General features: G+C 46.7%; 1 protein-coding gene across 9 annotated transcripts in view; it reads right to left on the bottom strand.

Moving 5' to 3' along the window:
- LOC100450459 (protein HIRA) overlaps window positions 1–27,823 on the bottom strand; it is a 107,373-nt gene that overhangs the window by 58,902 nt on the left and 20,648 nt on the right. For 5 of the 9 annotated variants that reach the window (XM_063722766.1, XM_054543097.1, XM_002830843.6 and 2 more), the window contains exons 2-13: window positions 27,369–27,431; window positions 25,150–25,260; window positions 23,851–23,941; window positions 22,461–22,555; window positions 14,672–14,767; window positions 13,467–13,627; window positions 11,018–11,185; window positions 8,781–8,894; window positions 5,143–5,213; window positions 4,387–4,492; window positions 2,195–2,410; window positions 291–376 (exon numbers count right to left, since the gene is read on the bottom strand). In XM_063722766.1, coding sequence (XP_063578836.1) covers window positions 291–376; window positions 2,195–2,410; window positions 4,387–4,492; window positions 5,143–5,213; window positions 8,781–8,894; window positions 11,018–11,185; window positions 13,467–13,627; window positions 14,672–14,767; window positions 22,461–22,555; window positions 23,851–23,941; window positions 25,150–25,228 — 1,283 coding nt within the window. In that variant the 5' untranslated portion in view covers window positions 25,229–25,260; window positions 27,369–27,431. Of the gene's footprint in view, window positions 1–290; window positions 377–2,194; window positions 2,411–4,386; window positions 4,493–5,142; window positions 5,214–8,780; window positions 8,895–11,017; window positions 11,186–13,466; window positions 13,628–14,671; window positions 14,768–15,760; window positions 15,868–22,137; window positions 22,208–22,460; window positions 22,556–23,850; window positions 23,942–24,940; window positions 25,075–25,149; window positions 25,261–27,368; window positions 27,432–27,823 lie in introns of those variants that run through there. The other 4 variants (XM_054543094.2, XM_054543096.1, XM_054543095.1 and 1 more) reach the window with 4 other exon arrangements.

Here is a 27,823-nt window from a genome sequence, read left to right as displayed (position 1 = left end):
CTGACTGCTTTCCCGGTGCGTCCTCTGGTGCCCTGGCAACAGTGAAGTGCAGCAGATGTGCTGGCCGCCTTAGCACTCCCACCCGTCACATGATTCAGGTGTGCACAAGGGCTCCAGGAGGAGTATGGACTTTGAGACTGCGGGAAGCTGAGCTTGACTTCCTTGCTTCCACGTTCTACCAGTCAGGTTGTGAAGGGCCCGTGAAGATCCTCACTGTGAAAGTGTTAACCGCTGAAAGAAGACAGGAAGATCTCGCCAGATAAGATCATGAAAGAGGAATGAACCAGTACCCAGTGTCCAGCTGTGCTATGCAGAGAGGCGTGATTCTTCTCCGGCCATCTGCCGTCCGAGTCTCAACTTGTTTCTTCAAAAGATTCTGGCAAAGCAGAGTTACATAAATGAATGCAAAAGTTTCGGCCAACTATTTCCAAATATTAAAAAATAAAGTCTCTTTTTTTCCTGGTGATAAGAACACTAAGCATAAGATCCACCCTCTTAGCAAAGTTTTAAGTATGCAATATCATATTGTGAACTGTAGGCACTATGCTGTAGGGGAGATCTCTAGGACTTATTCATCTTCTATAACTTAAACCTCATACCCTTTGGGCTAATAACTCCCATTTTCCTCTGACCCCAGTATTCATCATTCTATTCTCTGTCTCTGTGAGTCTGACTATTTTAGATTCCTCATATAAGAGGTATCAGGCAGGCCAGGCACGGTGGCTCACGCCTGCAATCCCAGCACTTTGGGGAGGCCGAGGTGGACAGATCACAAGGTCAGGAGATCGAGACCATCCTAGCCAACATGGTGAAACCCCGTCTCTACTAAAAATATGAAAATTAGCTGGGCGTGGTGGTGTGTGCCTGTAATCCCAGCTACTCAGGAGGCTGAGGCTGAGGCAAGAGAATTGCCTGAAGCAGGGAGTCGGAGGTTGCAGTGAGCCAAGATTGCGTCACTGCACTCCAGTCTGGTGACAGAGTGAGACTCCATCTCAAAAAAAAAAAAAAAGAGATATCATGCGGTATTTGTCCTTCTGTGTCTGGCTTATCATTAATTTGTACCCATTAAGTATGTATAACTTTTTATATGTCAATTATACCTCAACATAGTAGGTTTAAAAATAATTAGGCTTCTAAGGAAATGTATTCTAAATTGCCCTTCTGGTACAACTAAATAAGACACCCAAGCAAAGAATAAGCAGTGGGTGCATGCCACACTGGCCGCCCCGCACAACAGCCATGGGACCAATGAAAGGGCTAAAGGACTGAGCTCTGTACCCGTGAAACGTCTGTCACTAAGCTAGGGATTTTCTTTTTCTTTTTATTTTTTTTTGAGACAGAATCTCACTCTGTCTCCCAGGCTGGAGTGCAGTGGCGCAGTCTCGGCACACTGCAATCTCCGCTTCCCGGGTTTAAGCAATTCTCCTGCTCAGCCTCCCATGTAGCTGGGATTACAGGCGTGCACCACCACACCCGGCTAATTTTTTTTTTTTTAAGTAGAGACAGGGTTTCACCATGTTGGCCAGGCTAGTCGGAACTCCTGAACTCAAGTGATCCGCCTGCCTCAGCCTCCCAAAGTGCTGGGATTACAGGCGTGAGCTACCGCGCCTGGCCTGAGGTAGAGATTTTCAAACTGACTTTCAAAATAGAATCCTTCCTTCCACAGAAAGCTTGTAACTAGATGTTTTCTCTCATATTTTATATCTGAATTGCCTGGAGGAGGTTTGTCAGCCTACACAGACTCCTGGAGATGGTTTATACTCCCCAGGCAATAACGTTCCCTACCCTTTTCCTGTCCCATTTCCAACCCCTTCTCATCAAACATGGCTTCCAGATGAAGAAGGGGAGCCCACAGAAGTCTCCTAAGGGCAGAGCCTGAAATCCACTGTTGTTAGCATCTAGGATTTCCTAGAAAGACCAGCAGGATAAAGTTCGTAAGTTCTTACAAGAGATGACCTCCTCTGGGCTCCTGGGGATAAGGAGGCCTTTGATAAAGAGGATCCAGGCCCCATTACTGCATCATGCAGCAGTGGGCAAGGGGCCAACAGGCCCGAGGCTGGCTAACCCACATGGCTAACCCACAGATTCCGTGCCACACTAAACAAACCCCTTCCTTCCCACCACCAGTGTCTGCCCCTCACCCTGTCCCTGGGCATATGTCCATGTCTTCAGCGCCACCAGGCAGGGCTCTCACCTTCCTGATATCTTCAAGACTCTCCCCGTTGACGACGCCTGCGACTGAGGTGGCTGAGCCCATCTCCCTGGTTGCGGCACTCTTCTGGTCTAGCTGCTGCTGCTGCTGCCTCCGCTGGTACTTGAGCATCTCAGGGTTCTCAATGACGGCTGTGGAGAGCTGGGCCTCGGTCATGATGGCTAGGCTCTTGCCATAGGTGGACTGGTGAATGCGGCTCTGGGGAAGCAAGGAGAGGCATGACATACCAGCATGAGTGCCAGTGTGGCCAGTGCTGCCCACCAGCAGGTAAACTACAGCAGGGCTCTCCTGGCTCTGAGAGGAGAAGGGACCCAAGGCCAACTCCCCATCGCCTCCCAACCTATTCTGCCTGTCCCTCATTCGATAGCTCTGTTGATGTCTCATGCCCACCCTTGATGTTTATGGGCTCCCTTGTATCTGTAGCTGGGATGACAGTAAATGAGACAGCCAACAAGACAACACCTGCCCCATAGTCTGGTGCAGAACAAATGACAATCCATAGTGCTTCAGTGGAAAGGAAGATACTCAAGATGCTAACTTAAGGCTCTTAAATCACTCCTAGGACCCAAATGATTTTGGGAATCAGATCCTAGAACAAAAGTCTACTTTCACAGCTCATCTGCAGCCATCAGCCCTGTGGTTGGAAGTCCCCATTGGCCTGCTTAGTGTCTCTAAGAGTATGGGAAGACCTGGCACAGCAGAGCTGGGGAGCCTCCTTTACTCCCACCCCTCCTAGTATGTCATCATACTCCCCTCCTCCTAGGCCCTCATAGTCTTGTGCCCTAACAAGCTAGACAGGAGCCTCATGAGAGCAGAGATGGTGTCCCCAGCACACTGTAGTGACTGCTGTACATGAAAGTGCATGAGGAACAGACTTCCATGGGATGTGCAAATGTCCAATGTGGGATTCTGCTAAAGAACAGGGACTTGGTTAACAGGACATCTGCTTTACACCAGAGCATGGGTTGAGAGGCAGCGTTCCAAGAGAGGTGCCTTGGGACTTGATCCTGCAGGGCTTGAATGTGGCCAGGAACCTCTTCTTCTTGCCATCTTGGCTCCTGCCCTTCTCTCCTGAGTCTATCCCCTGGAATCTCGAAGCAGAATTCAGTGTTTGGCCAGGGTTTCCCTAGTGTTCCTCCAACATGGAGTCCCAGCTTGTGACTTGGGAAATGGTAAGCAGATGGGTTATTAGGCTCCCAGAGTGACTCCAAGGGAATGCATAGTGATCCCAGGTACCTGATGACAGTGACAAGGTTGGAGGAGGACCTGAGGCCACTGAGATACTCATTCCTTCATGGAAAAATGATGGGGTGGCAGGATCCATTCTAAGTGTAGTCATTAAGGCAGACCTCTCCCCCAAAGGGGTTCACATTTTAGTGCGGAGGTCACACTGTAGGTTAAGAGGAAGCTTCCACCAGCAAATAAGGTCATGGGGAGAGCTGCCAGCCTGCTCTGGGCTTTCACAGAGCTCCCTTCAGACACATACACACATCCCACCAAGTGGGGGCAGGTTTCTAAGCCTATGGTAGGTGAAGCTGGGCTTTTCTCAAAGCCTGGCAGAAGGGCACAGAGACCCCATCACCCCAGCAGAGCACAGAGGGGAGGCAGCCTGGCCCAGAGGCAGCAGGCCTGGTTCACTCTTCTGACCTAAGGGTCACATACAGTCTGGGCAAAGAGCCATGCTATTTTCTGAGGCTTAGTTTCCATATCCACGAAATGGATGAGCCTTGCCTTGAAGGGTTTTGTGCAATTTAAATGAAATCGTATGTGCAAAACACATTCCCAGAGCCTGGCAGACAATGCGTTCTAAGAAATGACCAATATTACTACCATGAAGGGGAAAGTGACATGAGCAGGGGCCCCTGAGGAGTCACTTCAGCTCTTTCCCAGGGCAAAAACCTCCCAGTGGATGGCCTATTATCAGCTCAAAAAAGAGATGCCTAAAATAGTTCTACTCTTAACTCCAGGACTTATTTCTGAAATGGGGACTCATTTTTTAATTAATCTATTTTGTAAAGAAGGATTACAAGATATAAAAGATGAATACCCCATTACATGTTAAGAAATGACTTGTCTGTGTATCCCACAAGAAGAGGGTGTAGTCAAAGGGGTCTCTCAGAGTTACTGTGGCTATGGCCACAGAGCACCCAGCAGCACAAGCGCTGTCAGCCTACCTTCTCCTCCTCGCTCAGGGGATCGCCAAGCTCATCCTGGGAGAAGTCGAGGAATGCCACAGAGCCGTCCATAGAGCACACCAAGATGCCCAGCCCATTCAGAGTCCTGAAAGACATGGCCATCAGCAGCCTGGTAGCAAGAGCCCCAGGCAGACACACATGCCGCAGTAGCTGGCCTGTGAGGATGGTGGGCAGTGTTCTAGGGAGATGCTGGAAACTCCTGCTTCCCTTCTGTGGCCTGAGGGTGGGAGGGGGCAGGGGGCGACATTGTGTCCCAAAGGGCCCTGGCGTTCTTTAGCTCTAAGCAGGTGTACAAAGTATCCTTTACCATATATTCTGTAAGAATTTTCAATTTTACTTATCTTACTTTTGAAACTATTAAAATAAAAAAAAACTTGACAAAGTATACATATAAATCAGGTCACTGAGAAGCAGAAAGTGTGCTTCTGACTTTGGTTCATGCAGTGACGGAGTAAAGTGGAACATACTAGGATTACGTCATTCTCCTCGTTTTAGACAAATCCTGAAAAGGCATTTTCCAGTGGCAAATTCTACACAGGCAGGACATTCTCGCAGCAGCAGGTACACCGCTGCCAGTTCCCAAATTGCGTGCAAACAGCACTCTTGGTCTGCGCTACTACGACACCTGGGGAGGGGCCACTGGCCACCTGACCCTAGTCACATCCAGGAGGCCTCATGTTCCAATGTGTGGCTTCTCCTTTCTTAACCTATTCCTGTAAGTAGAATCCACCTTACCAGGAAATATCCATGATGGATTTGTCGAACAGTTCATGGATGACCACCAGCGGCCGTTTTAGACATGTGAGCTGGAAGGAAAGACACAGTTAAGGTTAATGAAATTACTGAAATCCCCTTCTGTATTCAGCTCAGTCAACATAACCAACCTAGAAGCCTGGGTCAAAGTGGCTGCTGATATTTAAGGCATCTTCAACTCTATTCAAACTGCAGCTGCAGAGATCCCAAACGGTGGGAACCAAAGCCTGCCAAAAATGTGCATGCTACCTAGAGTGGACCCTGCCTCCAGGGCTTGCTGTGGTCTGACAGGGGAAATAGCTTTATACACAGACAACTAGCAACGGAGAAGGCAAAGTGGGAGTGGGTTTCTGAAGGGCTATGGTCGGAGCAGAGGGACAGCCCCAGGGTGGACCTCTGAGAGGGTCTATGGAGCAGGAGACATGATGCCAAAGCCTAGACAGGGGATGAGGCACCCTGAGAGAGAACACAACACATCTTCCCTGGGCCCAAGGGACTCTGGTACACATTTATCCAAGGCTCATTCTATACTATGTGTAGGTAGTACAGAAATACACACCTGGGCCCTTAATCTAGGACCAGTTACTGACTATTAATACTTTGATGAGTTATTGTCTTCTATTTTGTGCAAATATTTATTTTATTCTTCAAAGTAAGAATTTATTTTATTCTTCATAGTTGTGTCTGCTTTTTCATTTAACACACAATAAGTATGTCATTAAATATCCTGTAAAAGTCTCTTTTGGATGACTGCATAGCATGCACTGTGCATATTCTCTATCGAGTCACTCAATTGCTGGCATACACTCTGACTCCACGTTCCCACGACTATGGTAGGCTCTTCCTCTTGTGCGCAAGTGCCCGGCTACCCTGCTGGCTGGCCCTGAACTGCAGGATGATGGGCTGGGAAGAAACACACTTCCTCACGGGATGGTGGGCTCCCATAGGTGCTGCTGCAGCTTCTGGGAGGCTGTGGGGCTGAGCGTCCCAGTGCAGCCTGAGACTGCTATGTGGGGAAGGAGAAGCTGTGTCTACCCTAATGTTGGAGAGGGGGCTGAAGTCTGAACTATCTGGAACCCACATTAAGAATCTTGCCTTCACCCTAATTCCACTTCTAGAAAAAGCTACCTTGTCCCTCCTCTCATAAATGTGCCTACAGACCCCTCAGAAATCTACAGGCTGTGTGACTGCCTAACCTGAGCATTCTAAGAAATATGGGCATCATAGTCAGTGATGTTTTGGTTGCAGCACCACAAACAGGGCCTCTGGCTGGGAGGAAACAGGGAAGGTCCCCTGAACGGCAATCTGTGGTTCAGGTTCCAGAATGGGTGTTAAGTGAATACTTGGCCTAAAAAAAAAAAAAAAATCACAACGCACACAGTAATATATTTCTCTATAACAAACTAATAAATGCAGCCAGAGGATAACCTTGAAACCCAGAACTTCAAACTTGCTCTGCTTATAGGGACACTTTATTACAAAATGAAAAAAAAAAATTAATGTGTGTGCACTTTGCTTTATCAAACTTTAAATATATTGGTACCTTGATGCTCAGCACCAAGACTGCTTCCTGCACTGCATGCGGAGGTGTCTCTCACCACACAGTCAGGTCACAGCACACCAGCCCCTGGCAGTGAGAAACTTAACCCTTCAGGAGCCCTCACTTAGAAACCGCCACAGTTCTTACCCTTGGGTTCTCGCTCGCCAACTACCATTGAGTATATCTGCTGAGAACCTGCTCTGTAGAGGGCACTGAGTTAGGAAGGTGAGGGGAACAATGAAACTGAAGACACATCAGGCTGGGTGTGTGGCTCACACCTGTAATCCCAGCACTTTGGGAGGCCGAGGCGGGCGGATCACCTGAGGTCAGGAGTTTGTGACCAGCCTGGACAACATGGTGAAACCCCATCTTTACTAAAATTACAAAAAAATTAATCAGGTGTGGTGGCCTGTAATCCCAGCTATTCAGGAGGCTGAGGCAGGAGAATCTCCCCTGAACCCGGGAGGCGGAGGTTGCAGGAGAATCTCGCTTGAACCCGGGAGGCGGAGGTTGCACTGACCCAAGAAGCCAAGATTGTGCCACTGCACTCCAGCCTGCTGGGCAACAGAGGGAGACTCCGTCTCAAAAAAAAAAAAAAAAAAAAAAAAGGAGCTGAAGACATCGCCTCATTTCAGGGGATCCAGCGAGTGAGGAGTACTAGGCTCACAACCTTACCCATCACAACATCACCCAGGGGTGATATGGACTAATTAATGGAGGCGTCAGCTTTCTGTGTGTCTTTTTCTGTGGACATAAGCACTTATCTGTCTTGGTTATACGCCGAGGAGTGGAAGTGCTCTAGGTCATACGCTTAGCTGTGGTAGAAACTGCCAGACAGTTTTCCCAAGTGCTCATGCCAGCGTAAACACCTGTCAGCAACACCTGTCAGCAATGTATCAGTTCCAGCTTATCATGTCCTTGCTGACACTTGGTACTATTTTTTTGTTTTTTTAATTTTAGAACTCTACTCATAGGTATGTACTCATAAATGAAAACGTATGTCCACATAAAGACATACAAGAATGTTCATATCAGCTTTAGTCATAATATCTCAAAACTGGAACAATCTTAATGTCCATCAACAGGAGACTGTATAAACATATTGTGGTGTATTCATACAGTGGAACGCTACACCAAAATTATAAGGAATAAAATACTGTTAAGTGCAGCAACATACACGAATCTCAAAAACACGGTGCCAAGCAAAAGAAATGAAGACACAAAGAAGCAAGTACCACACAATTGCATTTATATGAAGTTCAAGAACAGGCAAAACTCATCAGTGTAACAGAGGCCATTAGAGTGGTTGCTTTGGTGGTGAGGGAGGTCTTGACTGGGGAGGGACAAAGGGACAAAAAGGAGTGCTCTAGGCAGTGATGACACTGGTGTGTAAACATGTATGACAACTCACCAAGCTGTACCTTTCAGGTGAATACACTCTATATAAAAAGATTTTTCTTTTTCTTTTTCTTTTTTTTGAGACGGAGTCTCGATCTGTTGCCCAGGCTGGAGGGCAGTGGCGCGGTCTCAGCTCACTGCAAGCTCTGCCTCCCAGGTTCACACCATTCTCCCGCCTCAGCCTCCCAAGTAGCTGGGACTACAGACGCCCACCACCACGCCCGGCTAATTTTTTGTATTTTTAGTAGAGATGGGGTTTCACTGTGTTAGCCAGGATGGTCTCGATCTCCTAACCTCGTGATCTGCCCGCGTCGGCCTCCTAAAGCACTGGGATTACAGGCGTGAGTCACCGCGCCCAGCCATATAAAGATTTTTCTAATAGGAAGCAAGCCCAACATGCTGCTCATGGCATTGACGACTGAGGGTGCTGCCTGAGTCTGGACACAAGAGCTGGTCTAGCTGGGGGTCAAGGTGGCCTCTCCTGGCTGGGCACAGACCCAGTCTTCAGCACTTCCTTCTGGGAGAGCAGGAGAGCCTGTGAGCTTCCAAAGAGGGGCTGACCCCAGGTGCAGAGTAGAAGTACACTCTTAGCATCACCCAAAGCAGGTCTCTTTCCTCCACTTGCTACTTTACCAACCTACACCTCCCGTCCTGCAACAAAAGCTCAGGATAGCAGGCTCACCCAGACAGAAAGCGAGCGGTCCTTGCTGCCAACAGCACAGCAGCAGTACGGGCAGCTGGGCTTCGCAGAACTCCCATTCTTCTGCTTCTTTTTGAAGATTTTTGGGTTGAATTTCTAAAGCCAAATAACAAATGTTAAAAATAATTAATCAAGCATCACGCATGTCCCCTGTGCCCAAGTCCCAGCCCACTAAAGGGAGTCTCCCACAGACATTCTCTGAGCCCAGGCACTGAGCATGCATTTCATCTTCCTGACCACCTATGAGGCATCTGGCTGATGATGGAAAGGAAGCTTAGGGAGGTCAGAAAGTATGTGCGGAGGCACCAAATGAGTAAGCTGGGAAATGCAGATTTGAAACTAGAGCTACCAAACTCTCCATTTCTGGAGCATGCCAAGTAGAGGGGATGCGTAGCTACTGAAACTAGCCTTCTCAATTCCCTCTGGCCTGGCAGGGCCAGCCCTAGGACTTGCGGAAAAGCTGAGCCTGCAAGGGGGCTTCAGAAACAAAGACCTACTCACTCCCTATCTCCTAAGGGAGGCCAAGGGGATGGGCAGGAGGGGTGTGAATCTCTGAATTCCTTCTTGCCTCACTGCATTTGTTGTTCAGTCATAACCGTCTAGCAGAGATCTGCTCAGTCAGAGAGTCATTTGTGATCTCCCTGGGCCAGTGACCATGGCAATATCACACAAAGGTGCTTGGTTGGCTGCTTAGTCCAGGGAACTACCCCGAGAGTAACTTGTCTTTGTTTCTGGAAAGGATGAAAGCACTCACTGAGCTCCCAGACACCTTCCTGGATTTAAAGGGGGTGGGCGCTCTGGGAATCCCCAACCTAGGACAACTGAGGGCAGAGGAAGGAGGGTTCCTAAAAGCCTGGTGTCAGGTAGCCTAGAGATGTTTTAATTCCAGAGGGCAGGCAGGAATGGCCGGGGTGCACAGAGACTGGAGAAGATGGAACTCAGAGGTGTGTCCCTGGGCTTACTGTCTCTAACACCAATGAGGCTGCAGGGCCTTGGGAGCTCTGTGAGCCATAGACAGGCGTCGTGATCTCCCAGAGCCGCTAACAAAGTGGTTGTGAGGACTGCATGGGAGAATCATGTAGAACACTAACCATGAAGCACTGATTTCCAAAGACTTTGGCAACAAAGCTCTGGTTCAAACAAAACCCTACATGGACTCCAAAACAAAAAAATTTAATAAGTAATATTTTATTCATACAAAATTTGTGTTTTAAGGTACAATATATGATACTTATTATCTTTATTTTTTTTTTGAGACGGAGTCTCGCTCTGTCGCCCAGGCTGGAGTACGGTGGTGCAATCTCAGCTCACTGCAACCTCCGCCTCCCGGGTTCAAGTGATTCTCTTGCCTCGGCCTCCTGAGTGGCTGGGATTACAGGCGCATGACACCATGCCCAGCTAATTTTTGTATTTTCAGTAGAGACGGGGTTTCATCATGTTGGTCAGGCTGGTCTCGAACTCCTGACCTCATGATCCGCCCACCTCAGCATCCCAAAGTGCTGGCATTACAGGCATGAGCCACCGTGTCCGGCCGATACTTATTATCTATTTAAACACAGGCAAAAATGAGTCCATTTTCATCAGGGTCTTGGATGATCCTTCACTTTTATCAACCTTAGCCACCAATCTGTTTATTTTATTTGGCTGCCCAGTGTTGAGAAAATCCTGGTTCTCACAGATTATTTGCAACTACTTAACAGCTTGCCTTGGGCTCTGTCAGGACACTATTTAATTAAAGTCATGGAGAAGCATAAGGTGAGTGGCCAGACAACTCTCATGCCTAAGGACTGACAGCAGTTCATGCCTCTGAGCTCTTCACCTGCCGCAGCAAGATCTGGCAGCAGCTCCCAACTCAGTGATCCATGGCATGGCCTTGCACCTGTGGTTGATGCTGCCAGGTGTGGGGACAAGCACAGTGCTTGGTGGGTATACCAGAATCGTACCTGTATTCACCGGAGCCAGGTGAGGGGGGGACCGTGCTTGGGCACCCTGAGCATACCTGAGTGTGTAAAAGGCTGATGTGGAGCTACGATGTTCCTAACCCAAGACTGATTTTGGTGATGTTCACTATGTAAAGTTTGCCAATAAATCAACCAAGTACGTACTCTATTTTGTAAAATTAGGTTTTAAATATTTAAGTATAACTATTCAAAATAAACCAATAATTAATATTTGCTGAATCTTGGAGCCCATCTCCCTTCAGTTCCCTGGGCACTCACCACAACAGTCACAGCTTTCCGGTGCCCAACAAAGTCCATGTTTGTCTTCCATCCCTCCCGTTCGATGATCTGGGCAGTGGGGCCTGAGTTGTTCATGGCATGGGCAGACACCAGGTAATGCCCATCAGGTGACCAGCTGAGCCGCAACACATGGGTCGTTCCTCCACACTGAAAGAAGCATCTGCACTTGAAAGGAGCTAAAGGCCACCTTTGTGACCAAAACTCTGGCCTCAAGGACAAAGTTAAACTTCAATTTATAAATGTGTGATGGTGGAGCATGCACCCCAAGCTTCTGGCTACACTGACAGCTTCTGTCTCACCAGATGGCCCAACCAAAAAGGGCTCTGTGAAATGAATTTGGAAACTGCAGCATCCTACACTCCCCCAGAGGAGCTGAACAAAGAAATATAGTACAGAAGTGTATGCCCTGAGGAGATCTGCAGGAAGGCTACCTGTTTGAACCATAGCCTCTGCGTGGGCCAAATCTCTCTGGCCACTGACCCAATTTTTCTGTGTAGCACCTGTTAACCCACAGCATGGCATCTGCACAGCATCCTCAAGATATACTCTGGCGGAGAAAAAGCCCTTTTTAACCCAGGAGCCTGGCAGAAGCCTGTGTCTGTAATGCAGCTGATGACCATGAGGCACCACCTACTCTCTTGAGCCTGCTGCCTCACCCAAAGGGTGGTGAGGACACCTGCAAGGGAGAAGAGGTTTGTAACGTCCTTATAAACTGTAAAAGGAACAGTAGAAAGGCACTGTTTCCCCAGTCTGGACTGGGGGCTGAGGCAGAGCATCCCTCCACATTATCCCTCCTGCAAAAAGAGATGACATGGGTCCAGAGCCAGCTCCTTGAAGCTCAAGGTGGGCCCAGGGCAGTTCTAAAGACTTAAGGGTTAAGATCATGACCTCACAGCTCTAGAGCAGGACATGACAAACCAGGGCCTGAGTGTAGTGAAATCACCCACCTCAACTCTCAGCCTAGGCCATAGATCCACCCCCTACCTGGAAGGATGGGCCCACCCAGTAGAGGCTGAAGAGTACTACCACCTCCTGCTGGTACTCAAGACACTCCTAAAGCCGTCCCTAGGAGTCCACCTCATGGGACCCCACTGCCTGGCAGTCAGAGCCCTGAGGAACTCCAGAAGGAGCAAAAGCTCCTTAGGGCAAGACTAAGGTAAAAACCAGTACTCATATACCTAGCCCAGGAGGTGGTGTTGTGTGGGAAGAACTGAACATATGACTATCACTTTACTTTTGCAGCTATCCTGACCAGTAGGCAAATGTATGCTCTTCCTGCAAACCTTCCCTCATGTGTCCCTCGCTCTGTGAAGTCTTTCCTGATGCACTCACCTCTCCTGGGCTGTTTCTGCACTCTGGACAACTCCATCATCATGCAACTAATGGGAATGCCTGTCTTTCCTATGGGGCTTTAAGCTTCAAGAGGAGAGACTCCATCTCAATCCACTTTTATTTCCCTGTGCCCAGTTATTGCCTTCTACACAGTAGACACTTAATAAATGTCTAATGAACAATGGTGATCTTGAGCTCTCATTCCATTTGAAATCAGAACTCAAATAAACAAAGAGAGATTAAAATACCAGAGAAGCTACTGCAGTCTGATCTCCAAACATGTGCAAACTGTACTGCTAACTCCAGCCAGGAAAAAAGGCCCCTGAACTGCAGGGTGCATATCAACAAGCACAGCACAGTCGAGGATAGCACAAGAGTCTCCTCCATCCTGCCCTGGCCCCCAACAAGCCGCTCTGTGGGAGGCTCAGAGTAAACTCCACACTATAAGAAGCAGTTTTATCCACGTCTGTGGGAGTGAGCTGGGTGACAGAATGATGTGGAGACATCTCTAAGGTTCACTTCAACTTTAAACCTATAAATCCGGGCCAGGCGCAGTGACTCATGCTTGTTATCCCAGCACTTTGGGAAGCTGAGGCGGGTAGATCACCTGAGGTCAGGAGTTCGAGACCAGCCTGGCCAACATGGCGAAACCCCATCTCTATTAAAAATACAAAAATTAGCTGGGTGTGGTGGTGGGCACCTGTAATCCCAACTACTCAGGAGGCTGAGGCAGGAGAATCGCTTGAACCCAGGAGGCAGAGCTTGCAGTGAGCCGAGATTGTGCCACTGTACTCTAGCCTGGGCAACAAGAGCGAAACTCTGTCGCCAAAACAAAACAAAAAACAACAAAACTATAAATCCCTTTCATTTCAAAGTTGGAAATTAAACAGCGTCTCAGAAATGAAGGATTTTGTATTATCTGATTCTTAGGGCCAGAGTCCCACCCCAGAGAGCCTTGGTGAATCCGCTCAGTCCCCCGGACTCTGTGCATTCCTCAGGTGGCCTGGCCCACGGCCAGCTCCCTCTCTGTACACAGAAGTCAGGAAGGGGCTGGGGCAGCTGCTGGGGCTCAGCTCCCTGAGCTGTCCCCACTTACCTCATCAAAAGGCTTGGTGATGCTGGTCTCCAACTGCCAGTCCAGCGTCCTCCACACCTTTAAGCTGCGGTCATCAGCTTGAGAAGCTATGTATTTACCAACAGGGTCCCATGTCAACCCTTTGACCAAGCCAGAATGACCTCTCAGAGTAGCCAGAATTTCTGTGAAGAAAAAAGGAATGTGGAGAGGTGTCATCTGGGGGAAACGTGACCTGCAATCCATGGGCCATGGGATGGATATGCAAGAGAGGGGACTCAGCAGTCTGCCATGGACAGCGCCCACACCAGGCAGAAGCAGAAGGGCCTCCTCATTTGATCTCCACCAAGGCAAAAGCCAACTGAAGAAATGACAGCATCAAGGAGGCAGGCACCAAGGGGCTAGTTCTGATCCAGGTCTTATCTGTATCTAGCGGCCCTGCCTATGGCTGCCCTTCCTGGGCTGTGACACCAGCACTTCTGACGTTAGCCTCCCTGGTAGCTCCCTGATAAGGAGGAGGCCTACCAGCTCAAAGGGCCTGACTGTGGCTGAGTCTTTTGTAAGTTATGGCTGAAGACAAAGGTGTGTACGACGGTACCCCATATAGATCTGTAATCCAAATGCTACTCCAGTCTCTAAAGCTGCCCTCTCCATAGCCAAACTGAGTGTTTCCACACATGCTGGTGGCTTTCAAAGAGTTAAAATGACCTGGATTCATGAGGAAAGCATACTTCAAATACAGAGCTGAAATATGAGAAGAATTTTACTAGTTATAAACTGCAGCACTGTGCCAGGTTATGCCATCTGTTGTGACTTTAAACACAATGAATAAGAAAAATCAATCTTTTGCAAAACTGGGTTTGTGTTAGCCCTTATCTGCTCAAGGGTTTCACAGAGGAGATGGTGACTGAGCTGAGCCCAGAGCCCAGTGGTGGGGGTGCACACAGCAGGTTTAGGAGCACCAGGGTCCCCAACAACAGCTGCCCATCCACTACCCTCCTGATCTGTGGCATGCCATGCTAGCACTCAGTTACTATTTTTCTTAAGCATGAATCTCTTTTTAAAGCTTAAACAAATGTAACTGATAAAGAAAAACTGACAAGACACATAAATCCTAGGACACTGTGACACATCTGTTGCCACCAAGACTAAGGAGACAGCCCAACCCCTGCTCCAGAAACCGACAGGCAGTACTGCTTGCTGTTAACCAGTCAGAGGAGGCCCCAGACCTGGGAACTTTACAGCATTCCAGATGACGACAGTGTTATCCACGCTGCACGAGGCTAGCCAGGCATCATGGGGAGACCATGCTACATCCATCACATCTGAAAGAAGACAGAGGGTTCTGGTGAGATCTCTTACCTGGCGATGCCCTTGTCTATTAGCTTGGCCAGTGCCCCTGGGACCTGGGACCATCATAACCACTCTGGTATTTTTTAACCAACCTGAAAAAACTCCCCCCAGGATTTTTCAATTGGTCATAAATTTAAAGCATCTAACCGACCCCAGTGCCTCACTCCTTTTACAGACGAAGCAACTGAGGGCATGGTTCAGAGCTTGGGCACCACATGGCACCACACCCATGCATGAGAGCCTGCTACTTCGTGGGTCTGTGGCCTGGAGCATGCTCCTCAGCCCTGCTGACTTGCTTTGCCAATCGTAACAGGGCCTTCCTCCGAGAGCCTTCTGAGCATGAGACACGGTGGGTAAAGCACATGGCAGAATGCCTGGCACAGTCAGAACTCCAGGGCTGCTGACAACTGAACATAAGTCATCTTGAGGCCCTCGTCTGGTTCATGGACTGGGTCTCATCTCCCAGACCCTGACAGGAGTACCCCTTCACTACGGAGCCTCCAAACAGAATTAATCACATTCACTTCTTTGTGACTCCATTTTATCATTTGTCAAGTGCAGATTAAAAAACCAAATCTAGGCCAGGTGCAGGGACTCACGTCTGTAATCTCAGCATTTTGGGAGGCTGAGGTGGGCAGATCGCTTGAGCCCAGAGGTACAATACCAGCCTAGGCAACATGGCAAAACCCCATCTCTACAAAAAATTGGCTGGGCGTGGTAGCACATGCCTGTATCCCCAGCTACACAGGGGGTTGAGGTGGGAGGATCACTTGAGCCCAGGGAGGTTAAGGCTGCAGTGAGCCATGATTGTACCACTGCACTCCAGGCTGGGCAACAGAGTAAGACCCTGTCTCAAAAAACAAACAAAAAAACCAATGAAACAAAAAACCCCAAAACCTATCCTCATAGGGTCACTGTAAGGATTAAATGTGATAAACTGCTGCAACACCATGCCAGGCACACACCAAGGCATCGATGAGGGTCCGCTGTGACGATGATGCCAACCTTGCCTATCCTGCCATCAGGGGTGAAGGGCGCAGTCTTAGTTATTTCTCTAACCTCAGCGCCTGGTGCAGTGCTAGGTATACAGAAGAATGATTGGTGAGTTGAAGAAACAAACATAGCAGCAAGGTAATAGCTATCAAGTCCTTTCTTTGTACAAGAGTTAAATATTCCAAATATCTATTGTATTTTTTCCAGTTTAAAAAAAACTATAGTAACAGCTTAACAGGTTTTTTTTTTTTTTCAAATTGTCTCACATGCTGTGGTTCACATTTTGTATTCTAAATGCCTGTGTGATCTTCACAGCTTCTTTCCTTTTTTGCCCTGCATTCTAAGTGGTTGAGAGTATTCACTACTATTAATTAACCTAATTTAACACTGAAGATTAACTGGATTCTGGTTTTTTGGGCCCGTGTGTATGTCTCACTCTCCATACTCCAGATTATTTCTCTGAGACGCATACCCCAGAGTGGGAATCCTGGGCAGAATATCTGAGCATCCTCATAGGTCTGGATTCTCATACAACTGTAGACTGCTTTTCCAAGATCCCTGTGGTTTTACATTTCTACATGCAGACTGTTTGCTTCAAAACTCCCTTATTAGCATTGAGGATGATGACTTTTTCCCCTCCCGACTTATTTATTAAGTACAATTTTATATTTAAAATTTTTAATTAGATTATTAGTGAAAGCGTTTGTCTCTTATCTAATGTCTTTTTGGACTGATTTGCTGCCTTATTGTGACCATTTGCTGGGAAGTGTTTTGGGCAGTGGGTCTAACAACATAAATGCAGTGCCTACAAAAATGAAGAAAACAACAACTTTCTCTAGTAACTAAACATCCTGGAGGGGCACACATGCAAACGCCAGGACAGCAGGGGAGTGCCCACATCCTAGAACAGAGAATATGTGGTTAGGTGGGAGCCCAGAAAGGAGAAGGGATTTTCTTAGCAATCTCCACAGACACATATAATGCAGCTATTAACTGCAAATTTCACCTCTCTACTTTTTTATACTATAGGAGTTTTATGGAGTAAAGTCTGTTATTCTCCTTTGTGATTTCTTCTATTGCCTTGTTAACCTTGAAAAATATTCTCTCTGTTAGAGGTCTGGTAAATATTCAATTCTATTTTTGCCTTGTGTAGTTATTTAGAATGTTTCTCTCTTTAGTATCCAGTTTGGTGTGTGCTGTATTTGGTGAGGATCGAAATTAATTTCTCCTCACTAACTGCTTAACAGTTACTACGCCCCATATGAGGAAGAATTCATTTTGATAAGCGATGCCTCCTTTCACAACACACCAACTTCTTAGGTACACTGTAGCCTCTTTCAGTGTTACGAGTTTACCCTCAAACCCATGATGTTTCTATCACTGGAACTTTGAATGTTTTCATCTATAACATTCTTATCCTTCCAGATATGATCCATTAGAATCACTGCTGAGTAAATCCACATACATGACATAATTTTTTCCTAAACTCCCAGTTTGGAGTTTCTGTCTTCAGACTATAGCACCTCCTTTTTGTTATGCATCTACACACACAGGAGACTCTCCCCTCACTTGTAGATTTACATTTCTGGCCACTGTTCTCACCATCATTCTTGGTGACTCCAAGAGGATGATTCTTCTAACACTCCAGGCTTTTGGTTCCTTAAATTCCTCCTTCCCTTCTGATGACCTTGGCTTCCACTACTTTCACCCCACGGTCATGTCCAGAGGCCTTCCATGACAAATCACTGCAATCTGTCTCAATTCCAACCTTCCCACAGGCCAACCATCAGCCCTGTGCTCCTAGATCACCCTCAGCTCCAACAGCACTTTCACGCCACCGGGAACTCCGATCTACTGATGCTGCCGTCCCCTCACCACTTGCCAACCACCTGGTCCTTACCTCTCTCCTCCAGCTGAGAGCCCACCACCACTCCCCCTTTTCTTCTCCTCCATCTTCCCACATGCCTGACAAAGCTCAGCTCCTCTCCTAGTGTTTTTTGAGTACCCTCCAATGACACCTTTGGCCCAATGACACTACATGAATACTGCACTTGCCTAGGCCCCCAGCACCCTCCATGCTGTCAAGCCCAGCAGTCTACCCTTGGTCTTCACTTTGCCCCTCAGCAATAAGCAATATGCTGCCTGTTCCCCTCTCCTTCAAACACTGTCTTCACTGTCCGTTTTGTTGTTGCTGAGACAGGGTCTCGCTATGATGCCCAGGCTGTTGAGCTACTGGCCTCAAGTGATCCTCATGCCTCGCTTCTTTTCACTGTCTTAACTGGCCTCTCCTTCTAGCTTCTTTTGCTGGTTTCAGCTCTCCAATCCCTAGGCTCATCCTTGGACTCTGCTCATACCCCGAAGCTCATATTTCCAAGATTCATATTTCCAAATGTCTACACAGGATGTCCATTTACACTGGCAAACTTAACATATCCAAAACCAAACTCCAAAAACACTTCCCTTAACAAACATTTCTGTCCCACCTGCAGACTTCCTGCTTCAGGTTACAGCCACTGCATCCTTTCCGCTGTTTGGACCATAGTCCGGGAAGCCATCCTGACTCCTCTGCTTATCTCACATCCCATATTCAATGCACCAGGAAATCCGCCTCTGACCACTTCTCACCACTTCCGTGTTATGACCCAAGTCCAAACCACCATTGTCTCTCCCTTGTTTTTCGGAGCGGCTCCTTTACTAGTCTTCCCAGTGCAGCCCTGAGACCCCCATGGTAGAATCCACACTGCTGCCACAGGTCTCAACTACTCTGCCTAGATCCCTGCTGAGCCTTCATATTCTTGCTCAGAGAAGAGCCTCTACCATGGTCTCGAAGGCACACTCCCTCCCGCACCCTCCTCCCCGGCCCCAGCTCCCAGGGGCTCACTGGGCACACTAAGCACATGTCCATGCTCCAAGGCCTTTGCACTGGCTGTCCCCTCACTGCCATCCAGTCTTCCCTCAAATGTCATCTCCCCACTGGCCCCCAGCACTCATCTTCCAACTCCTTACAGGACTCTGCCTTCTAGGCTCACCTTCAAATCTCCTATACTACTCACTCGTCAGTCTCTTTTACAAGAACAAATCTCCTTGAGAGAAGAACAGTGCCTGGAACATGGCAGGCACTCAATAAATGTTTGGTATGTGGACAAGTAAATATTAATTTGGGAAAAAATGTATTTCGTCTTTCAATTTATGAAGCCATTTTCTATCTCTCAATGTCATTTTGTATCTTAAAATGTTTGTGATTTAAATCTTAGAAATCTAATTCATTTCTTGGTAAGATTACTTATTCCTGGATATTTATAACTTTTGATCCCACTCTGTATAATTCTCTTTTTATCATTAGATATTCTAATTGGCTATTAGTAGCAAAAGACAAATAATTTAAAATTGTTCTGTTATGAGGCCAATATAAAGACTCATTTTATTAGTTCTAAGTATTTTTCAGTGCTTTATTTGTTCCAAGAGCTTTATTATCCTATGGTTTTTCCTAATACGAAATAATGTCACCTTCATTTCCTTTTTGACTTATTTGCCAGTTTCTATTTAACTGTGTTGCAGAAATTCCAGAGCAACAAATTAAATGACAGCACCCATCATTGTCTTTTCTTGATATAAACCGCAACCAGGCTTAACTGTGAACTGTAATATTTGCCACCGGTTTGAAAAAGACTAAGGACTCTACCATGTTAAGGAAATAGCTTCAGGCCAGGTATGGTGGCTTATGCCTGTAATCCCAGCACTTTGGAAGGTGCATGTGGGAGGATCGCTTGAGCCCAAGAGTTCAAGACCAGCCTGGGTAACATAGTGAAACCCCATCTCTACAAAAAATAAAAAAAATCAGCCAGGTATGGTGATGCACATCTGTAGTCCTAGCTACTCAGGAGGCTGAGGCAAGAGTTCAAGCCCAGGAGTTCAAGGCTGCAGTGAGCTGTAATTGCACCACTGGATTTTGCCTGGGTGACATAGTGAGACACAGTCTCAAAAAAAAAAAAAAAGAAAAAAGAAAAAGAAAAGAAATATCTTCCCATGGGCATTTTAAAAAAAGCATTTTTAATAGGAACTGATGTTGAATTGTCTAATGTTCCTTTTAAAACACCTAAGATGACTGTAGCTTTTCCTATCTAACTTCCTAGTATGTAAAGTTATATTAATAGATTCCTTTGTACTACACTTACAAGTCACATTTAATCATAATAAATTACTGTTTCTGGCCGGGCGTGGTGACTCACGCCTGTAATCCCAGCACTTCGGGAGGCCAGGACAGGCAGATCACAAGGTCAGGAGATCAAGACTATCCTGGCTAACACGGTGAAACCCTGTCTCTACTAAAAATACAAAAAAAAATTGGCCGGGTGTGGTGGCACGTGCCTGTAGTCCCAGCTACTCAGGAGGCTGAGGCAGGAGAATCGCTGGAACCCGGGAGGTGGAGGTTGCAGTGAGCCGAGATCATAACACTGCAGTCCAGCCTGGGCAACAGAGCAGGACTCTGTCTCAAGTAAATAAATAAATAAATAAATGAATAACTGCTTTCAAATGTTATTATATTTACTAGTATTGTTTCTGATTTTTTCTATCTTTATTCATATTATTCTATGCTTTTGTTACATTATTTTTCTTAGGTTTTCTTGTATTTTCCAGATACAATAACCCTGGCTTATACCTTCCTTTCAATTATAAATATTGCTATTGTTCTGTATAATTTTTCTTAAAAGCTCAAAACAATGCACCTACAAGTAATTTAGGACCAAGAAGCATTTCTGAAGATAGCCTTCCATTTCTTCATTGGTTATTATTCTGTTCAGTTTTTCCTAATCCTATGGTATCAATTATGAAAGTTCCTATTTTCTAGAAAATTATTTTTAGTATTTTGTTCTTTAGCTTAATAGTACAAACATTATATTGTACTGTTTGATGTTTTTTTCTGTCTGGGTTAAATGTTTTTCTAGATCTTTAACTTCTAATTTTGTTTAGGTTTTTTCTTCCCAACCCCCAATTAAATATACCAAGTATATATTTCTCACACTTTGCTTTTCAAAGATCCGGTTCTTTCTTATTCATTTACTTCTGCCTTTCATTGATTTTTCTTCTTGAATTGTTCTGCCTACACCTGCTACCAGGACCAGTGAGTAATGAGTGTCAGGTCCCCAGCTGAAGGTGGTCAACTCTACTTGTCTGGTAAAGGAGCCCCACTGGGTGGTGGCGTAGGAAAGAGAATGCAAGGCTCTGGTTAGGGCCTTGTAAAAGTCCTCACTTGAGGCCTACCCCACGCTTGGGCACCCTCATAGACATGTGCACCAAGTTCCAGAAAAGTCCAACTAGACTTCACTGTTAGTACTAATAAGTGACACAAATAAGGGCCAATTACACAATTTAATTATCAAACAATAACACAACACTAACCGTTTCAGCTTTCACAAATGTGGACTCAATCTATGGCCGCCACCAAGATGGGTTTGTTCTCCTTTAAACAGTCTACAGAGAATCTGCTAAGCATACACTAACAATGGATTACAGCTGACGCCACCTTCCACACCTCTCACTCTTGCCCTGTCCTCGCCCAGAGCTCCAGGCTCAATTTGAAGGTTTCTTGACATTTCTTCCCCTACCCCTCAAGCCAGGGGCAACCCCATTCTGAACTGGTATCCGTCCCCATAAGCCTGTTGTCCTTAGGGTCTCAGCAGAGGTGATACCTCTGACTAGGCATCCAGCCAGGAATCTATTTCATACCTCTCTGTGCCCTATCCTAAGTATTCCCAAATCGATCTCGTCTTCTCTACCTCAATTATCACAGGCCTAGCTCAGGCCCTGACAGTGTCCATCTGAACGACTGGAAGAACCTCCACTTCACTGAGCTGTCACAATGACCTCTCTGTTGTGCTTCAAAGCTTTTAATGGCTCCCTATCTCTTCCATGACAAGGGACTCCCTCAGTAACAGGGAGCACAAGCTTTCCATGATCCGACCCTCGCATACCTGACCAGCCTCACTTTGTGCTGCTCCCTGCCTTGTCTATAAAGATCCAGCCATGGTGAAATGCCTCCAAATCCCCATTCACACCAAGACTTTCTCACTTATGCTGTACCACCCTGCCTGGAAAACCCTTTGGTCCCTTCCTGGACCAAATGGACTCAGACTCCTAAGTCAAGTCTAAATTGCACTCAACCTGGTATCGTTGACACCTGAGTGTACAGTGCGTGGGCAACCTTCCCCCTCAGTCTAAATTCATAAAATGTGCTTCTTTCCATACCAAGTTTATTTAAAACACTGCAAACATACTCAAGGTCAAGTTGAGAAACTTTTCAATGGGCATCTGTGAGCTGATTTCTGGGGAATAAACAAAGTGTGCTTACGGACTTAGTGATCCGCTGATGAAGGTACTGATTCTGTTCAGCAGGACAAACAGCAGAACGTGGGAAGTTCTACATTAAAGATATAAACATATACCCCATGAGGGCAAGAGTGGGGAGACTGAATGCAGCTGGAGACAGGTAGTGGACCCGGTGACTGCACAGATCTTAAGGGACAGGCAGGGTGTGACTGATTGTGATGGGGTGGGACAGCCCAGACATAGGGCTGCTTTAAGGACCAAACAGTCCCACAGGGGACGTGGCGGTGCTGCTGATCTGAGCCAGATGTCAGGGGCCCACCCACCCCAACAGGCAGTCCCACTCACCGCCTGAATGATTCCGGAGGATGGAGACACACCGCCACTGCTCCACATTGGCAAGCTTACCACTGGAGCCGAACACGGTGCTGGGGCCGATGTACCTGTGTGAGAAAGGGGCCAAAAAGGCACTCATGGAGTGCTCTGGGCACTGCATAGAAATGCTCCCTGCAGCCAGCTTATCAGGGCAGACAGAACAAAGCAAAAACAAACAAGAACTGGAAAGCACTGGGTTGTTGAATAAAAGGGGCTGGTTAGGTGAATTATGATCCATGCACTTGATGAAATACTACACAGCCATTGCAAATCTTGCATGGGAAAACGTTCACAATAAGTGAAAGAAGCAGGCCACAGGACATCACATACAATATGATATCACTTATGTAAAGGAAAAAAACCACATGACATGGATAACATCTATGCATGGAAAATGGATCAGAAGGACACACATCCCAAAATGTCAAAATATTAACTGTAGCTTTCTTTAGGTGGTGTGATGAGGGATATTTTTTCTTTTGTATTTTTAGTTTTCTAAATTGTATACTAAATGTTATTTATGTTGGCTATTTAAAGAAGCAAAATCAACAGTATTTTATTTTTAAGCATCTCACAATGAATCAAATGGCTTTGACATCTGAGGCAGAGAAACCACGCAATCTATAGGTACTAGCCCCCACCAGAGGAGCCAGAGAAGCATCAGTCACCTTGGGCCTGGTAGAGGCAGTGCTGACACACCGATGCTCAGAGCCTCTGATAACACCTTTTGCTCTTGTAGAGCTCATCACAAATCCACAGAGAGTATGCTGAGATAGCCAAGTAGGCTGAAGAGACAGCCTCTGCCTCTGCTCTTGAAGCCACAGCCACAGGGCCACTCTTGGTGAGCAATGGTGCAGGGTCTGGTGCCCCGGCCTGACTGGCCCAGAGACCTGGGAGCAATGGTTTTCCAGGTGATGGTTAGCTCCTTTTGAGAGTAGAGCAGAGGCTGCCCCAGGTGGGGACCAACAGAGAATAAAGTAATGGCAAAGAGCCTGGACTCTGGATCCCCTGCCCCAGATCCTGGGCAAGAACCAGAGCACCCTGACTTTTAACCATTTTGTATATTGGGCTTCCATGTGAAACTTCATTTGAAAAAACAAAAGCAACGAAGCCCCACCCACATCAGCACTAGAAGAGATCAGACTTTTCAGGTGAGAGCCTGCAGTCCTGCGAGGGGGCAGCTGACCAGGTCTCCTGAATCCCTGGTCAGGCTCCACCTGCTCCTGACCTACATGCACTTCCTACTACTTATGAGGTCAGGGCTATGGGAACTTCAGTGACAGGGTAGGGAAAGGTGACTTTGATAAAGACCAGCAAAGCAGCTTCTAAAAATAAAATGTGAAGAAAGGAAAATGATGCTTACGTAGCCCGCTTCCACACCATAATCAGTTTGTCATCTCCCCCAGAAGCTAAATACATCCCACTGTTTGACCACCGCACACAGTTCACACATGCTGGGAAGAAAAAAAAATAAGGTGATGAAAATCCAGTAGTCATGCCCATTTGCTTTATGTAGAGTTTGGCAAGATGTAAAGGGTTTATAAAATCTAATCTATCTAATCTATTTAAGGCATCTACTGTGTGAGAGCCCCAGAAAAACAATTCAGTTTAAGCACTAACCTACTTGTGCTATAAAAACAAATTACCAGAACAGTCTGGAGGGGGTAAAATATACAATATCTGAGAATCGTTAGTGCTAAATGACATAGTCAATAGAAGGCTTCTTTCCAAGAAAATAAAAAAATGATAACCAAATCTCATTATTTCAAAAGGGTCATCTATTGATGAGACATATTTCTGAGTAGAGATTATTCTCAAAAAAAGAGTATGTGCTAAAAAGGGTCAGATGCTTTTTCTAGATTTTTCAGATGAGCAGTCTGTTACAGTATAAAACTCTGACTTCATCTCATCTGTCAGAGCCAGCTCTTTCACATTCGGATTTTCCAAACTCGTCAGCACTGCAGATTGATTGACTCTGCGCTTATAAGCCAGGATCAGCAGAAATTCCCCCAGGCCCCTGATGGGCCAGAGCCTCCAAGAGCACTCACAACTTGGCCTTTGGGAGACCTGAAAGATGGCTATCAAAGTTGCAGCCCCCACATGGCCCGTGAGTAACATGCTCCAGGTCTGAAGACACTCAGAGGCACGTTGAGAGGACAAGAACACACAGAGCAAAGGAAGGAGCTGACGTCCAAAGGCCAGTGACTGTTCATTAAGCATCTCAGGGGTGGGAAACTAAGGCACTACAGCAGGAAAGGAAACCATGACACTGTCTGATGGCCAAAAGGGTCCTGGCAGAGAGCCTCAGAGTGACACAGTGCCAACCTGAGATGTTTTGGCAAATTGTCTCTTGTGCACCCTTCCCCAGAACCCTACTGTGTCCAGGTCGCTGGCCCCAAAGCCCCATGGAATCAGGCAGTAACGACTCATGAGCAGGAAATCACCACAGGTACCTGCAGACTGTCCAAAGATGGTTCTGTGGGCGGGCCGAGTCTTCTGCCGAATAACTCACCCAGGTGTGCAGCCAACATCTGTGCCTTCAGACAGCAGGCCGAGGGGAGTTACCGCCGCACGGGGCCTTATCTTTCTAATTACAAACACATGTGCTAACCTTGGGCACTCTGCCAACACGCAAAGCCTGCAAAGGGCCACTCTGTAATACCTAAGTGATTGTCCATCTGGCAAAGCATCTTGGGAATATTTTCATCCTTCTCGTCATCCTCCTGGAGGACTGGAGACATATTCCAGATCACAACCTTCCCAGAATCCTGCCCTGGAACGAAGGAGCAGAAATGGCTGAATGTGCAAGGAGTAGAAATTTGATATTAATATTTAATGTCAAATTAAATTAGGGGAAGTCCTCGCTTAGCTTCCATAAATAATAATTAACTAGATCTAAGGAGACTGAATTTAAATTACCAATTTAAGTTACAGAAAAGATGATAAGTACTCATGGGGACCAAACGGAGTGGACTTAGCAGTCAGCAGAAGTCAACCTGACTTTACGAAAATAACTTTAGACTAGCAATCAGGAGGGAACTGAGCTCTGATCTGGCCTCTAACACGGATCCACCAGGGGTCCCTAAAAGGTCTTCATCCCTGCCCAGCACCTAGACTCCGACTCCTTGACTCCTCATCTGTGAAATGAGGAGAAGGGAAAGTCAATGTCACAAGACCTTTTCCATTCTGTGTATACCCTAAAAAGCAAACAGAAAAGCACACCCTAGTGGGGCTTCCCTCCCCTTCCAGGTGCTGCCTGGAATTTAGGCTGTTCCAGAGCCGACTGTTTTGAGACCCAAATGTACCCTGAACACAGGAAAAAGGGCTCATTATCTTGTTATCCACCCTTTGCAGTTACCTACAGACGAGAGACCAACCAAAAGAGGGGATTTAGGGCTCCCGTGGTCAAGAGTTGATGTATTGCTCGGCTAAAAAATATACCCATGCCTTTTAGTAATGATTTCTTTTCTTTCTTTCTTTTTTTTGAGATGGAGTCTTGCTCTGTCTCCCAGGCTGGAGTGCAGTGGCACGATCTCGGTTCACTGCAACCTCCGCCTCCCAGGTTCCAGCGATTCTCCTACCTCAGCCTCCCAAGTAGCTGGGATTACAGGCGAACACCATGACACCCAGCTAATTTTTGTATTTTTAGTAGAGACGGGGTTTCACCATGTTGGCCAGGCTGATTCGAACTCCTGACCTCAGATGATTCACCTGCCTTGGCCTCCCAAAGTGCTGAAATTACAGGCGTGAGCCACCGCGCCCAGCCTTAGTAATGATTTCTAAGCTTTCCATCACTGATATCTAACAAAGTTTAGCCCCTCACTTAATTTCCTATTATAATGGGGCCAAATCCAATGAACATGCCAAAATTACCATAAAGCATGTTTGAAACTGCCTCTTGGCCAATATGTAAAAGTATTTCCAAAACATCTCTGCTGGACCAAGGTGGCAAAATGTGTGTCTTCTGGGTACAGGTGCAAACCCTCTGATTCCTTCAGCTAAGTCCATGTGTTCTCTCTCACGTGCTGCACCTCCTCCTCTCGGGTGCAGTCCACAGCATGGAAGGAGAGAAAGGCTTCCCTACCCACAGCTTCCCTACACTCCCTTCCAGCTCCTTGATTCTGGGTGGAAGCATCTGCTGGAAACCCACCCTGCAGCACCTGGCCTGAGGACCTAGAGCTCACAAAGGCACTCTCTACGTGCTGCCTGGGGAGGCCTGGTTGGAGGGAGGCCCCGCTCTGGGGTAAAGATGACAGGGGGCTGGGCTCTGTGGAATGCTACATTGTGTCACTATATATACATCTTGGTATCCTGGCATGAAGAACAGCTCTGTCTTTCCAAATAGAACCATGCAACATTGCAAAAGATGCTGGCTGAAGCATAAGGGCAATACTACCAATAACAGTTTCAAACGGTGTGGGCTTTCTTACTTGCCCACAGCGTGCTTTCTCTTTAACCTAACTGAATTCCTTTGACGAGAAAATGGGCCTAATAACTACATGATTGATTTAGAAGCTTAAACCACCCTCATTCCCTTTTTTCAGGTGAGAAAAATGCCGACAGAGCCCTTGCCTCTGGGGCTGGGCTTTGCCCACTGGACCACCTACCACTCTCGATGCTCTACAAGTTTGGGGATACAAACTGATTTTAATATTAACTCAATAAACAGAAATCAGAATGATACACTCGCTGCCAAAATATTTACAGAGCGCACACTAAAGCCATAAAAGGATTTTGATTTTATTCATTCAGATAACACATTATAACTGTACATTTTAAACAGCGTTGCATCCATACTGAAAAATAGCAAGTATCCCCTCTACAGCTAATACAAGGTGGCAGGGCTGTTAAGTTTTCCCTTTCTTTATTCCATAAACATACCTTGTCCTCCAGTTGCGAACTTGGTCCCGTCAGGGTGAATATCAACTGAAAAAATCGGCTTGCCTGGAAACAAAGAAAAAAAATACAGTATCTAAATTGGCTTTTATTCATTGAACAGTATCAAACTCAACAGATTCAGTTAAAGTCTAAACTGCTAGAAGATTCTCCAAACATTAGACAACTGAAAGTCCAACAGTGGGAGAAAGTATTCCATCACTGAGAATGGCTGAGCCCATAGGATGCCTGGGCATTTGTCTGCCATCTTGTAGGGATGTGTGTTTGTAATAGCTATGAGCTGTTCATGATTAAAGTTCTGAGTCACAGGTACTTAGTCACAAGGGCACACAGCTATAACTCCAGACATCTCCCTATTGCATGGATCTGCACTTGACTGGCAGCCTGGACAGAAGGAGTACTATTTGTCTTTTCTGGCTGACAGCTGAGCAGGACCAGCG

The sequence above is a fragment of the Pongo abelii genome, chromosome 23 (genome assembly GCF_028885655.2).
Source record: "Pongo abelii isolate AG06213 chromosome 23, NHGRI_mPonAbe1-v2.0_pri, whole genome shotgun sequence".
NCBI classification, from domain to species: Eukaryota; Metazoa; Chordata; class Mammalia; order Primates; family Hominidae; genus Pongo; species Pongo abelii.
Note: the sequence above shows the minus strand (reverse complement) of the source record. Positions and strands in the feature narration are given on the sequence as shown.